The sequence below is a fragment of the Poecilia reticulata genome, linkage group LG6, assembly GCF_000633615.1.
Source record: "Poecilia reticulata strain Guanapo linkage group LG6, Guppy_female_1.0+MT, whole genome shotgun sequence".
Lineage (NCBI taxonomy): Eukaryota > Metazoa > Chordata > Actinopteri > Cyprinodontiformes > Poeciliidae > Poecilia > Poecilia reticulata.
The window spans coordinates 23,846,177-23,860,551 of NC_024336.1; the positions used below are offsets into that span (position 1 = coordinate 23,846,177).

General features: G+C 37.4%; 2 protein-coding genes across 2 annotated transcripts; one reads left to right on the forward strand and one right to left on the reverse strand.

Annotated features, from left to right (window-relative positions):
* The first annotated feature begins 836 nt into the window (after positions 1–836).
* Positions 837–9,363, forward strand: LOC103466624 (retinol dehydrogenase 11-like). Its single transcript, XM_008412333.2, has 7 exons — positions 837–1,034; positions 2,850–2,990; positions 3,073–3,264; positions 3,369–3,530; positions 3,640–3,756; positions 5,274–5,478; positions 7,681–9,363. The coding sequence occupies exons 1-7, from the start codon at positions 962–964 to the stop codon at positions 7,784–7,786; spliced, it is 996 nt and encodes a 331-aa protein (XP_008410555.1). The 5' UTR covers positions 837–961; the 3' UTR covers positions 7,787–9,363.
* ankrd34c (ankyrin repeat domain 34C) lies at positions 7,929–14,179 on the reverse strand. The gene is made up of 2 exons (XM_008412334.2): positions 13,600–14,179; positions 7,929–11,515 (listed from the first exon to the last, which is right to left on the reverse strand). Exon 2 carries the CDS (start codon positions 11,462–11,464, stop codon positions 9,872–9,874), a length of 1,593 nt encoding a protein of 530 aa, XP_008410556.1. The 5' UTR covers positions 11,465–11,515; positions 13,600–14,179; the 3' UTR covers positions 7,929–9,871.
* Positions 14,180–14,375: the final 196 nt, after the last annotated feature.

A 14,375-nucleotide genomic window follows, 5' to 3' on the forward strand; every position in this document is an offset into this window, starting at 1 on the left:
ATTGTAAATTGCTGCATGGGATGTAACCCTTTCAATTTATCTTTCACTATATTTTCTTTTTCCTCAATACACCGGTGGGATAGCAAAATTTCACTAAAAGTTTACAATGCTTCATAATGTGATGACAGTGATCTATTGCTACTATTTATTTATTAATTTTCAGGGATATTTTATTGCTACTATTCATGGGAAAGGGTTGCTGAAATATGGTTTTACTATAAGATCAACGACCATTAAAGTTTTTTTTAATTGACATGTTTTAATTTTTTAGTTTATTTTTTATATTTACCGTAGACGTTAGCTTAGTGGGGAAAATGTTGATTGCAAAATTGTTAGTGAAACAGGCTGTTGGAAGAATAACAGAGTAGTAAAAAGTAATACCTAGACTCTGAAGTTATTACATAACCAAACGAGAGCAAATCATTTTAATGTACATAATTGAATGGCATAAATGAATCAGACATCTGCTTCTTTATAGCCTACACCTTAACCCTTAGTTACATTTCAAAAACGAAAGAACAAATTTTGGATTTCGCGTAGTTTGTCTACAAAATTAGACAGTACTTGTGATATTGTAAATAAATAAATAAATAAATAAATAAATAAATAAATAAATAAATAAATAAATAAATAACGATAATTATTAATATTATTATACATTAGGCTAGGCACAATGACCCCTTTTTTTATAGACCTAAGTCGACGACTAAATCTCAACAACGGATCATCAAAATTATTTAGCACTTTTTATACGTATCCTCGTAACGCTTACGCTGTCGTTGTTTTTCAGGCGCGTTGACACGGACAGCCAATGAGCTTCCTCTTTATTGTGGCAGTGGGCGGTACTTCCTCTGTGTATTACGTATCTGTGGGCAGCAGACGAGCTTTTTTGTAACAAGTTGTTTAACTTGCTTTTCTGGTGCTGGTTTGCTGAACAGAGCAGTACAGCGATATTAAAGCAATGGAGGTCATCACCGCTACAAGGTCATTTTTGCTAGAGTACCCTAAAACTATTGCTGTGGTCACACTTACAGGTAATGTACTGGCGTCCCGAGTCTTTGTTTAAAATTTTTATTTTAAACAAACCACTTACTTATGAGTAACATTAAGTCGTGTATCGCATCTATAACGTTTTAGTAACTTGGCTCTGCTCCAAAAATACATTTATTGAAATAAACAAATTTCCGAAGCTTGCAGAGCCACATGGGTAAACTGTATTCGATTTTTTTAAAATTATATATCCATTATCTCATGATAATTATCTGATGGATGGAAACATGGCACACGAGGTTAACAAAAATGACTAATTACCCTTCGAGGACATGGTACGTTCCTTGACAGTCAGCCGGCGCGCGAGTCGGCCAGTGACACGAGCGGTTATTAGAGTTTTAATGAACAAAACCTTTGCCTTAAAAGAGAGACCTAACACAGCAGTATGCTAACTATATGACTAAAACGTTGACTGTAAATGTGCAAAACTTAATATACATTTTCAAAGATCGCGTGTTTTGCACTTGTTGCAGAGTTGAATACTGACTGCAACATTTTTAAGCAAAATATAGACAATCTTTTTATACTTAACATTATCAATACGGCTGGAATTTGGTTTTCCTGCGTTCAGTGTTGTATTTCAACAATGTAAATTCTAACTTTAATCTCCGCCCACACGGTACACTGCTCTGTGTACTACAGATGAGACAAGAAAAAATGTACTACAAAATGTGTCCAGGAGGAAAATTCTAAATACTTTTTAAAAAATCCTGCTGTATACCATGGGCACACAAAAAATATCACAATACCGTTGCACTCTTTAAAACAGCAGTTTAGTCAGCTTGCTCTTGGTTGGTTTTCACTGAAAATGCAAGCTGACTTATTTATCTTAGTCAAAGAAATTGCCCCAACAAAGGCATTTGAATTTAATCAAGCGCTCAAAATGCAAAATAATTCATTTTCGTATGAAAAGATGGAACAAGACTTTGATGAAATACAGGTTTGTTTTGTTCCATATATTTTGCAAGAAAGACACAACATTTTTTCCTCACTCTCTGACATTAAATCAGTCTAAGTTGCTCTTGTTTTAGGTTAGTTATGATTACCTAAAAAAAATTATTCACTAAGTGCCAGAATGAGAGAGAGAGCACATTTTAAAAATCTTCTCTCTAGGTTTAAATTCAAAAATAATTTGGGTATAATTTAGGGTCACTTTAGGGGTGTTTTTATTATTATGTTTTTATTATTATTACTATTACTTTTTTTATGTTTTCTTTAACAAGCCAATTGCTTGTTAATATTTCTGCCATCCTTGTATTTCTCAGTTACTATTTCCTTTTCAGGCTTTAAAATGTCGACTCTTTTTTCCTCCAAGTGTAACAATAGTCATTATGGTCAGACTGTTTAGTTTTTTCATTAAAGATTAGAGGACTTGTTTTCATAACTAAAGTCTTTGCCCCGGTGTGCATTTGTAAACCACAATCTGGCTTTGCTTTCGGGGAAATAACTTGTTCTTTTTTGAGTGGCCTTTGAGCCCATGATAGTACAGCCTCAATTCACTGCAGACGATTACACTTACCAGTTTCACTTAGTATCTTATCTTGTGTTTTCTTTTGTTTTGCTGTCGACATCCACATTTTGCGTCTTGCTTTTCACAGATAAACATGACACCTTCAGGTGTCTGGAAATGGAAATTGTATTAGAAGCTTCCCAATATATGGCATCATCATCTGGGTTTTCTAAAAAAAAATGGCTTTGTAATCTTCATTATGTACACATTTAATTTTTGAAGGAAGCACTAACTGATGGAATAGTTTTTAGATTTATTTTGGTAATTATCTGGAGATTTTTTTCCACAGGAGTGGGTTTGTTTGGATTTAAGAAATGGATGACCGGTGGTGTGTGTCGCAGCAAGGCCCGCTTAGATGGAAAGACTGTCCTGATCACCGGAGCCAACACAGGAATCGGCAAAGAGACCGCCGTTGATCTGGCCAGAAGAGGTTAATATTTTACCTTGGTGTTAAATATTGTGAGAAAGACACGGTTTTGTTTAATACTACGGCTTGTGCTTTTGTGTGACAGGTGCGAGGGTAATCCTGGCCTGCCGAGACATGGACAGAGCTAACAACGCCGCAGAGTATGTTAAAAAGAAGAGTGGAAATGACAACGTTGTTGTCAAAAAGTTGGACTTGGCTTCCCTGCAGTCGGTGCGTCTGCTTGCAAAAGACGTTTCAGCAAGTGAAAAGCGTCTGGATGTTCTCATCAATAATGCAGGTGGCTAATGGCTCAAACCTGACTCTTGATCAGGGGTGTTTCATGTTCAACAGCTGTCAGACGTTTCTGTGGTTAAGTAAATAAACCAATGTTCTTATCTTTAGGGGTTATGTGCTGCCCACAATGGAAAACTGAAGATGGGTTTGATATGCAGTTTGGTGTGAATCATCTTGGCCATTTCCTTCTGACAAACTGCCTCTTGGATCTCCTAAAGCAGTCAGCACCAAGCCGCATTGTCAATGTTTCCAGTTTAGCACATGAAAGAGGTGAAGTTCTTTTCTCCTGCTTGCTCTGCTGTGAAATCTTTCAATGGTTCTTTTATGTTTTACATCGTTGCAGTTCTTTAAACAAGAATGTCCTGTCTTTGTTTCACAGGTCAAATCAACTTTGATGATATAAATCAAGAGAAAAACTATAATCCTTGGAGAAGCTACTCTCAGAGTAAACTCGCCAATATCCTCTTTACAAGGGAGCTGAGTAAAAGGTTACAAGGTACTAAGCTCTTTTTCGACTTACTTTAACAATAATGTATTTTCAGATATCAACATATATTGTAAAGATGGTTTAAATGCTATAAAATAAATTCCTATAATCCTGTAATATCAAATCACAATAAATCCAAATTTTACTTTCTCTATTAAGTAGCAAAAAATGCTACATTATTATTATTATTTATTTAGCTGTTCTTTGATGCAATTGGCCAATCGCATCAGCCACTGTGCTGTCAGTTTTCTAAGTAAAAAAACCCAACATAAACTGATAATCTGCATTCCAAATGAGACCTACATTGTTCCCTTGGAACTCATAGTCATCCCATTTTCATTTGTCAGTGTCTCTCCCTTTTTGTTTTTTTGTGAACTTTGTAGAGAGTGCTGGGGTCTGGATTAAATGTCCATGGAGCTAGGTTGTGATAACTTAACAGAGTTTATGCTGTAAAACTTAACAATATTTACATTAAGAGCTGTTAAATAGATCAAACCTGAAAGAGACATCCCAGGTAACTATATTAACCACATCACAAAGGGCAATAGTAGTCGCAGCAACTTGTCTCTTAATTTAAAATCTATAAAGGATTCCAAAGAGGATGTGAATGTTTTCATGTGTGCCTCAGAATATAAACTGTTTAAAACCCTGGAACATTAAAGGATTTACTCCATCTTTCTCACAAATGGCTGTAAACAAACATCAGTGATTTGAAATGTGTTTTATTACATGTATGGCAACAGAAAATTAACTGTAGTCTTTTAAACTGATTTGATTAACTCACAATGAATAAAAAAGTAACAAAATGCGAAAAGCTCAACACCATCCGTCCATAAAATTCCATATAAATGTTTTAACTTGTTGATATGTTTTTAATGGCCCCAGGACAATACCCTGGTTTACAGAAAAGCTTTCTGTACTTAATTTGCACCTTTATTTGTAAAAAAAAAAAAAAAGAATAAATAAAAAAAAGTCATATCATTCAGCTGTATATAGCCACCCTCTAACTTAAGAAGATAGATAGACCACACCTATGTTGTGCTTAAAGCTTCTTGGCTCTCCAATTTTGAACATTAAGAGAAATTTGCCTCTGTATCATATCATAATTGTACAACAGGGAAGTTGTACAATTCCACAGGGGTGAACTTTCTTCCACTCCTGTGGAAGAAAGTGCTTTATGATCACCATCAAATGTGGTGACATTGTCTGTCATCCAAGCGGTGCTTTCTAGGCCAGGTACAATGAGTGCAGCAGAGCTTTCTTGGCAGCTTAGCATTACATTAGTACATGTAATGCTAACTTAAAAAAAAATAAAAATAACACAAATATTGAATTGACATTTATTTTATTGGGCCTGTTTTTGGTCCAGTATATTAACAAAATCTTGTTTTGTTCGCCCTCTGAATAATAGTTATGAGTGTGAGGTATAAAATATGTAATTTAAGATTGATTTTAAGTTTTTCCAGGCTTCTTTACAAGGGTAAATACATCAAGGACATTATGTCTTACATTGTGTCTTTATTTAGGTACTGGAGTAACAACGTACAGCCTCCACCCTGGAGTTATTCGCACTGAGCTCGCCCGACACTTCATGCCCACCATACCCCTGTGGAAGAAAGTGTTATACAAACCATTCAGCTTCTTCATTAAGAATCCCACAGAGGGCGCACAAACCACTATCTACTGTGCAGTGGAGAAAAGCCTGGAAAATGAGAGTGGATTGTACTACAGGTCAGTCACTCATCATCTTTAGTTCAACTATCAGTACCAATTTTGCAGCGTCTGACTTAATGGCAATTTATCAAATAATATGAATTCAGCATCAGAACAAATCTGATTTTGCTGACTGACTGATCTTATTTTATGCTATTAGTGGTGCTTTTTGCATTATCGTGAAGCAAGTACGATCAAGATCGTTACGATCTAACATTAAAAAATGTGATCTGGATATGTGTTTTTATGTGCTGTCTTTTATTTTATCTTTAGTAGCATATTACATTTATTGAAAATTCAATAAAACCTAAAATAAATTCACTAAGATCTCAAAAGAAAAAGTACTTGCTTTAGAATTTGATCAGTTGTAATGTTTTCGGTCTGCCAAATGTCCTGATCAGCAGTGCTTTTAATCAAGCACAGCAAACAGCAGCAATAACCTTCATTAAGAATTAGGAGCCTTGTCATGATGAATTTCACTCAGCATTCATGCTGCTTTTAACTCTGTTTTGCTCTCTGCTGACTCCCGAGGGATATTTGCACCTTTTCAGGTTGCTGCTTTATGATCACCATCAAATGTGGTGACATTGTCTGTCATCCAAGCGGTGCTTTCTAGGCCAGGTACAATGGGTGCAGCAGAGCTTTCTTGGCAGCTTAGCACAAAATAACTGCTTGCTGAGTTGATGAGAGCAAAGCTGTGGGCTGGAAAACCAAAGCAATTATCTGCAACGCATTTAAAGAACGTGTAAAGGTGAAGCACATTACAGAGGTGGTTGATAAGTACCTATAAAGAAAAGCTCTTTCACAATATGCAGATATTGTAGAAGTGGGTGCATCAACATCAATGTAAAGAAAAAAAGACTAAGTAGAGAAGATACAATTTTAAAAGTGATTTCTCAATTTCTTGCCTTTCTAAGGGCAGTAACTTTAAACCAGTTTACCATATTGGTTCACATGCAAACATAGAATATTATATATAGAATTTATGAAAAGTATTCCTTTTCAAAACGCATTATGTTAACTTTTTAACACTTAAATTTAAGGTGTTTTATTCAGATTTTATGTAACCAATGTAGTACAGGTTTTTTTGTTTGTTTTTAATAATAATAAAAAAGAAAATAAGTGTTCCTGTATCTGTTTTACTATTCTACCCTTTAGTAAAACCCAATTCAACCAGTTCCCCATAAAGGTCAAATTATCACTAACTAGAGTCCACCTGTGAGTAATTTAGCCTCAATATAAATGCAGCTGTTTGGTGAATTTCTTAGCTTTGTTAGAGAACATCAGTGAACAAACAGTTTCATAAAAATCAAGGTATGCTACAAACAGGTCAGTGGAGTTTAATGTGGAAAGAGCTTGGTGCACCTGCAGACCGTCCATTCACCTAAACCATGAGTCTGCAACTCTAGCTGGACTGAGTACAAAATGGCTCTTTGGATGTGAAGGTTGCAGACCCGTGACCTAAACTGACAAGTATTGAAAACCTTGTAGATTGCTAAAAAGACGAGCTGCTGTATTTGCAATGGAAGGTGATTCTACAAAGTATTGACGGAGAAGGAGGAAATGCATACAATTTTATTACTAAAAAATATTAACCATTTTTCATTCATCCTCACCTATATTCACTGCGTTGTGTTCGTCTGTCGCATAAGGCCCAGTAACTGCACTGATACTTGTTGTAGTCGTGAGGTAAAAATACTTCAGCAATACAATAAAATGTAATAACGTATAATGTAATAACCACTATTTCTACTATACAAGAGGCATTTGCTTTTATTGGTTAAACTTAACACTCTTGCTGTTCATTAATGGCTGTTTAGTAGTTAAGTATTTGTCTCCATCTTTCTCTTTGCAAATTTAAAAGGGCCCCAACTCCTCATTAACTTGTTTTGATCCCCACTGTCTATAAATCTAACAAACTCAATGATCTTCTTAATGGAGTAAACACAAAGAAAATATTGACTGGATCTTGGATTGTGAGGAAAGAAAGAACTGTCCTGCAGACAATGATAAATTTACTTATTAAATTTACAACGTCTCTTTACCGAGAGGTGGCTGAATGACCATCATTATCTTGGACAAATATTGCCTTGTTACCCTGTAAATTACCGCTTGGTTGCCAGCTATTTTCATTTATTGCCGAATGATTAACTTACTCATGCGTACTTGTGTGAATCAAGTCATGTGTTTAACATCCAATTCCTTCCCTGATTACTGCAGCGACTGTGCCCGTAAAGCTACCGCCCCTCAGGGACGTGATGATGAAGCTGCCAAGAAGCTGTGGGATCTGAGCGCCTCCATGGTGGGTCTGACACAGTCCGAGTGACGCACGTGACGGTGGCGATGGCTGTCGTCGTCTTCACGGCACCAAACGCATCGCAAAGCCACCCCAATTATGAACCGGCAGTCTTTCTGACGAGCAACAGCGTGACTTTTTTCAAATAAAGTTGGCAAGCAAAACACAGTAATTCACGTTTGATAGACATTTATTTAGAATGTACAACAAACTACTTGCAAAAATACTATCTATTCAGCTATGTTGTTTTCTCTGTTTAAAAAGTAGCACTGCTTCACAGATAAGTTACATGGAAGCTGCACGATCCTTAAATTGTCATTAAATGACATTTCACCAGTGTCTGCGTGGACTGGGAGCTTATATATTATCCACTTTTACATGGAAAAAAAACATTTAAGACATGAGCTTTCATTAGACTATTTTTTAACACTGCTAACATTGACATTTTTTATGAGCATTAAAATGTTGTCAAACATCATAGCCTACTGTCTTGCCTATGAGGCATAATGTTGATTAATATGTTCACTCATTCTTTGTCTTTATTTAGTTTTACGTCAAATGAATAATGTAGACATTGCTAAAGGGTAGTCCAATATTTTTGAAGTGAGATTCTGCTGAGAAGTAAATATTTTTACTACACCTTTATAAAGTCAAAATTCATCCTAAGTCAACTAAGCCGAGATTCATAATGTCACAAACAACTCCAATCTCAAAAATATTATGAGAGTTTATGAAAACTCTATTTAATAACCCTTAATCTGTCACCATGTTTGTAATGAAATGATATTTACAGAGAAGTCAATGATTATTTACAAGGAAAATGAAGGCAGTATATGTGGTGTGGTGCGCCACCAATGACCCTCCAGTGTGAAACACATGCTAAAAATATAGGAATTAATAGGTTCCGGTCAGAGTAACTCTAATGAAGAGAGGGAATAAAAACCTTTTAAGATATATTTTTTTTTTTAACTAGACATCTTGTTTCCATATGAAAAGAGCTGAGTGGTAGAAAACTAACAAACATCACCCTGAACACACTGCTCTACATTACGATTTTAATAAATTTTTTTATAATACAATTGTTTAATTTTAATCGTAGGTTTTTATCACAATTTTTTTTTTACTCAAGAGTTTTGCAATATATCCACAATGGCTGGAAATTCTTCATGTTAGCCGTAAGTGTTTCACACAGGAAGATAATTTGTGGCACACAACCTCCAGCTTTGATTTATTATTATTATTATTATTATTATTGTTATTATTTATAAATTAACATTAGCATGTTTGTAAATAACTGCCCAATGCAAACTTAATGACAGCTTAAAAGTTGCTAAGATGTCACTGGCATAAAATTGCCATGACATTCTATCGATTTGAGTTCTTTTATGACACCTGCTTTGATCTAGGCTTCTCTTGAGATTATTCACCCTCAGGAATCTAATAATCTGGATTTGTATTTAATAAAGATGAATAGAATTATCAACCTTCAGGTAAGAAAATAATTGCTATCCCTTTAACAGAATATCACTTCAAAATTTCAATAGGACTATCCTTATAAGTTCATGAACATAAATGAATTGCCTTCATATAATAAATATATCTGTTCATTTGTCTTTTTTTTGTTTCTTTCGCTTGAAGGCACTTTTTTACAAAATTGCTACAAACAGTCAGGTTTCATCCCATTCAAAGCTACATCTCAGAGAAGTGCATCTCTCCTGTATCTTTTTCCAGAGAAATGATCATTTCCATATGCACAAAGTTTACCCAAGTGGCCTGCTGGCTACAAAATGAACCCTGCTATGTTTCTCACAAATTATATGATCATGTTAAAAAGCATTTGGCAAAAAATGGTACCATGTATTCGCATTTACATTCAAAAGTAATACATACACAGGGAATGTTGTAAAGATAATCCTTATTCTGGGCGTAACTCAGGAAAGAAATCTATCTATATTGCTTAGATTCAATACATATTCATTTGTTTTAAATTATACATTATTCAACATCTAGTTAGCCGTGTGTACACACAGCTGAACCTATGGATGTACTTCCTGCCATTATAGGGTGCTTTTGTTTCTACTACCACAGTATTTGCTGCATTAACATCATGCCTAACTAATGTGGAGGCTCCTCAAAATCATAAAGCTGTTTCATCTGTTCCACTTGCATAGAGTGCCTTCTAACAAGTTTCTTCTTTGACTTGAGACCTCCTGTCTTTGGTGTGTTTGGTGCTACTGGGGCTATAGATTTAATACCTGCTAGAAGGGGTGAAGAGGGCTTGTTACTGGCCCCAATGTCAGGAATGGGTGGATTTGGGTTAACATTGAGAGGGGGCAACTGGCCGGGCCTAGTGTGGGAGATGTAGTCCAATAGTAGTGTGCCAGAGCCTCTCCTCTCCAGGAGGCCAGGTGGACGCCTTCGCGCCGTGCTTGGAGAGGACGTGCTCGCATTGCTGTCAAGAGATTCTCTAGAACTGGTGAGCATGGCGAGTGGAGAAGTGTTTAGCTTCCTTCGCTCCACTGGGACTTTAGGAGAGTCTAACATGGCAGAGTCTGAGTACAGCTGCGAGTCTGAGTCATAGTGATCATTTCCCAGACGTCTCCTGTGCAACGTGTCTCTGAGGCTGACTTGTCCACTGCTGGAGCCGCTGCCGTTCTCCTGCTCCGTGGGCACGGTACTGCGGCGAGCCAGCGGCTGGTGCTGTCCGAGAGACCTTTCGTATGACGGCTTAGATGTTGGCGGCACTGATAACGAGGTTGTCATTTTGCACGGCTGGTCCCCCACCAGTGGGAAAAGGCTGTCCTTCCCATCCACGCTGCTCTGCCGGGACAAAGCGGATCTCTTATTCAGAGAGAGTCCATTCACCCCGGCAACAACATCTTCATCAGAGCTGGCTTTCTTACTCTCCTCATGTGCAGCAGCTGCAGCAAGGACAGAGGGTGCAATCAGGCCCCAGGGTTCTGATTGCAGCCGCTTCAGCTGAGGCAAACGCGCTCGCTTGGGGTTTGCCGGCCGGCGAGTTGGAGATGTGGGTCCATTTGTGAGCTTTGATGCTGCGACAGAAGTTTTTAGCTTTGTCTGGAAACTGAAGACTGTGTTTTGTTGCTCTTGCTCCGATGTGGAAGATGCGGTGACGTTGACGTCGGAGGGAGAGGCGCAGTATTCTGGAGATGACCTCTCGATCAACTCTGGAGATGGCGGCACATTTAGATACTGCTTGGTAGTTTTAGTGCCGGATGGTGACTTGTCTGTAGTGATGATGATTACTTCCTTTCCTTTAGCTTTGCATGCATCCAAAAGTAACTTTAATGTCTCCTTGTCGTCCGCATTGATGGCATAGACCAGAGCCGAAGCCCCACTCCTGTCCTCCAGACTGGGATCAGCGCCGTTGCTTAGCAGATGATCCACCACCTCGTGCCCGGCCTTATGGATGCAGGCATGCATTAGGGCTGTCCTGCCCGCCTTGTCCTGTATGTTTGGGTCTGCTTGGTTGTCCAGCAGATATTTGACAAGCTTTGACTTTGTCACACTTTGCTGGTCGGAGTGTGTCGACATGCAGGCCACCATGAGGGGCGTCTCTCCACGTTCATTGCTTTCATTGATGTATGCACCTCCTTCCAGCAGGAGCCTGGTGAGTCTTAATCGTTTGAGCCACACTGCCTTCAGGAGAGAGTTTCCATCTGTGCGCAGCTCCAAAATATCTGCCATATCCCCAACCTGTCGCAGGTCCTCTCAGTGTTGAACTTAGAGCTCACAGACCTTTGAAGAAAGTGTGGAATTAGTTCAGCATTCAACATTTTCCAAAATTTAGAAGATAGGATTCACAGGACCATCCGTGAAAATATCTGTGACCAACCTGTGTGCAAATCTGAGTTAACCCTTAATCAGTAGTGATTCTTTGAAGAATGGTATGCAGATTCCTTAAAAAAACAATGAAGTAGTTCTTTAATCAAAACTGATTCTGAAGCTGCGAAAAAAAAAATTCTACTTCATAAATTACCTACTGACAGTCACTTAGCACTTTATACCAACTCTGTTCTTTATTTAACTGACATGCAAAATAAGCAACAGAAAACCTGTTGGGAGTTACTGACTTTTTAATGTCCTGGCTGCTTCCCCAAGACTTTGCCACCCTGGGCAATAAGCCATACCACCTGTAACAAAAGTTGCCTTTAACTGTAATTATCAAATAAGATGAAAGACAGATCTACTATTAAAATAGTCCATCCAAAAAACATTGTCTGTTCTGTTCACTGACTTACCTTGCCCATATTTAAATACCTTATGTATGAATTTAGTATGCTTTTCTGTGTATTTATGTAAATTACAACCAATGCAAATTACCTCACATTCTCAAAGACGGAATGTTTGTGCCATGCAGCTTGTGGGGAAGAAATGTCATCTTCTAAAAGCTGGTGGTAATTTTGGAGCAGGAGAAGAAGTGCCGTAAAAGATGGCATAAGGTAAAAATACAGGTATGCCCCAGAAAGTAGGGTTGATCCTTTTTATGCTAAACACTTTGTGTCAAAATTGGGCTTATATTTTTCCATTTTTTGTACAGATACAATAACAATCACAGAGCATATCTGTGATTCAAGTCATGTGGTTGTGGAATGTACTGAGATTTTTCACGTGCAGAGGTATAACTGTATTTGTTAACATACAATCCGAATGAATCCATTAAAGTGATGGACAATTCCTCTAATAGTCACAACTTCAACATCATTCTAGTTTTAAAATTACATCTCGATTCCTTTAGTTGGATTTTGTTCTTTATGTTTCTAGGAATGTCTGTTCAAATCCATGCATGTACTTCTCTGTAATTTTAAATAATCCCAAAGTAAAACATTTTTTTCTCTTTGTCTTTAAAAATAAGTTTCACCTGTTGTGTTTGTGATGAGGGCGAGAACAATTGTAACCTGAGGCAGATATAGGTGCCAACATCTGCTTGGCTCGAAATGCATGTTTGCACTTTCTATGTGTTTTGTACAACCATCTTTGTGCAGAAACAAAGCAAAACAATACCAAAAAAAAAACCAGATGGAAATTGAATTACTTCAACTTCCCTCAGTTTGTTTATTTAGTGCTTACCTACATTTTCACAACCACTAGGTGGCAGTCTGATATAACATGAAAATCGTAAATATAAGTTAATATCAAATCTGTTGTAGTAGACTATTCTTTAGGGTAAATAACAAATCAGACGAAAGCCTCTTTTATGTAACATGTAGCTTTTCCATGCACTGAGGAGAACAAGGTGACACAACCTGTTAGAGTTCCAAACACAACTGATCCATGGTCAGGTTGTGTAATTTTGTTTAAAAACATTCAAAACTGATATTTGATCAGTAAAGCAGATTGCCCTGTATTATCATAACCTGTATGCAAAAAAAAAGCAAAAGCAGATGATATGTTTAAATTAATCTCATTTCTAGTGAGACATACGTGTCTAAGACACTGTAATTTAGCGTCACGTTTTTATATCTAAATTTAAAAACAGCAGCACAGCATTAAATGATGTTTAATGCCAACAAACAGTCTGAGTCGTCGTGATGAACTTGGCAAGAAAGACGCGCTATGTTATAACCTGAAACAGCTGATTGGATAATCATCTGTTAAATTATACAAATAGGCTATATTTAAATTATATCGCAAATAATTAGCTGTGTTTATGAGGAATATATATATATATATATTTTTTTTTTCTTTTTTTTTCATGGAATGTGTGTCTTGTTTGCCAGTCACCACGCCTCGACGCAAGACAAGGACATAAAGTTCACAAACCTTCATTCGCGATCATTTCTGCAATTGAACAATCTCAGGGACCAACTTCATGCGCTTACCTGCTCAGAGAAGAGTCTCTCCATGTTCAAAGTGTCCGGTGCCATCCGAGAGGGATTATACATGGAGGGGCAAATAACTGATTCAAAACACAAAGTTTGTTGCGGTATCCTTTATTTTTCCAGCCGCGGCAGCTCCCATCGATGCGTCCTACTTTAGGTTACAGTGCGCCGTCCCTCTCTGTCACCATGAGCACATGATGACGAGCTGTGTGGCTTTTTGTTACGGAGGCGCGCTACATCAGTCCAATGGGGTGTATTCCTTTCACTGCGCACTCAGGGATCACAACCTGGAGATGCGGGGGGTTATAAATAACTTAGTTTCTTGCTTGTTGAATGAAACGTGTTGTCTCTTGACGTCAGAGTCGCCCGAAATAAACTGCGTCTGATGAAAAACCTCTGTCCTGATCTTTACATCTGCAGGACGCAAACAGAAAACGAGCGCCACCTCCTATTGACATTGCGATTGCTCTGCATGTTTCTGTACGATTATACCAGAGGGAAGACTGAAGAATGGAAGTAGCAGGAAGGCGTTTTTGGGCAGCTTATGATAAAAACAAGAGAATATTTTATTATGAATTCATGAATTCATCTGCTCAGTGAACAGTTGATTTGCGCTTCAAAATCAACACGTTACACCTTCACCACCACATTAGGGACGGCATTACACATACGGGAAAGATAACCTGTATATCTTTGTGAGCCTTCCTATAAGTTATTTTAGGGTTAGAAAAATTTCCATTTATATTATCAGTACATAAATACATTTTGATTCAAAC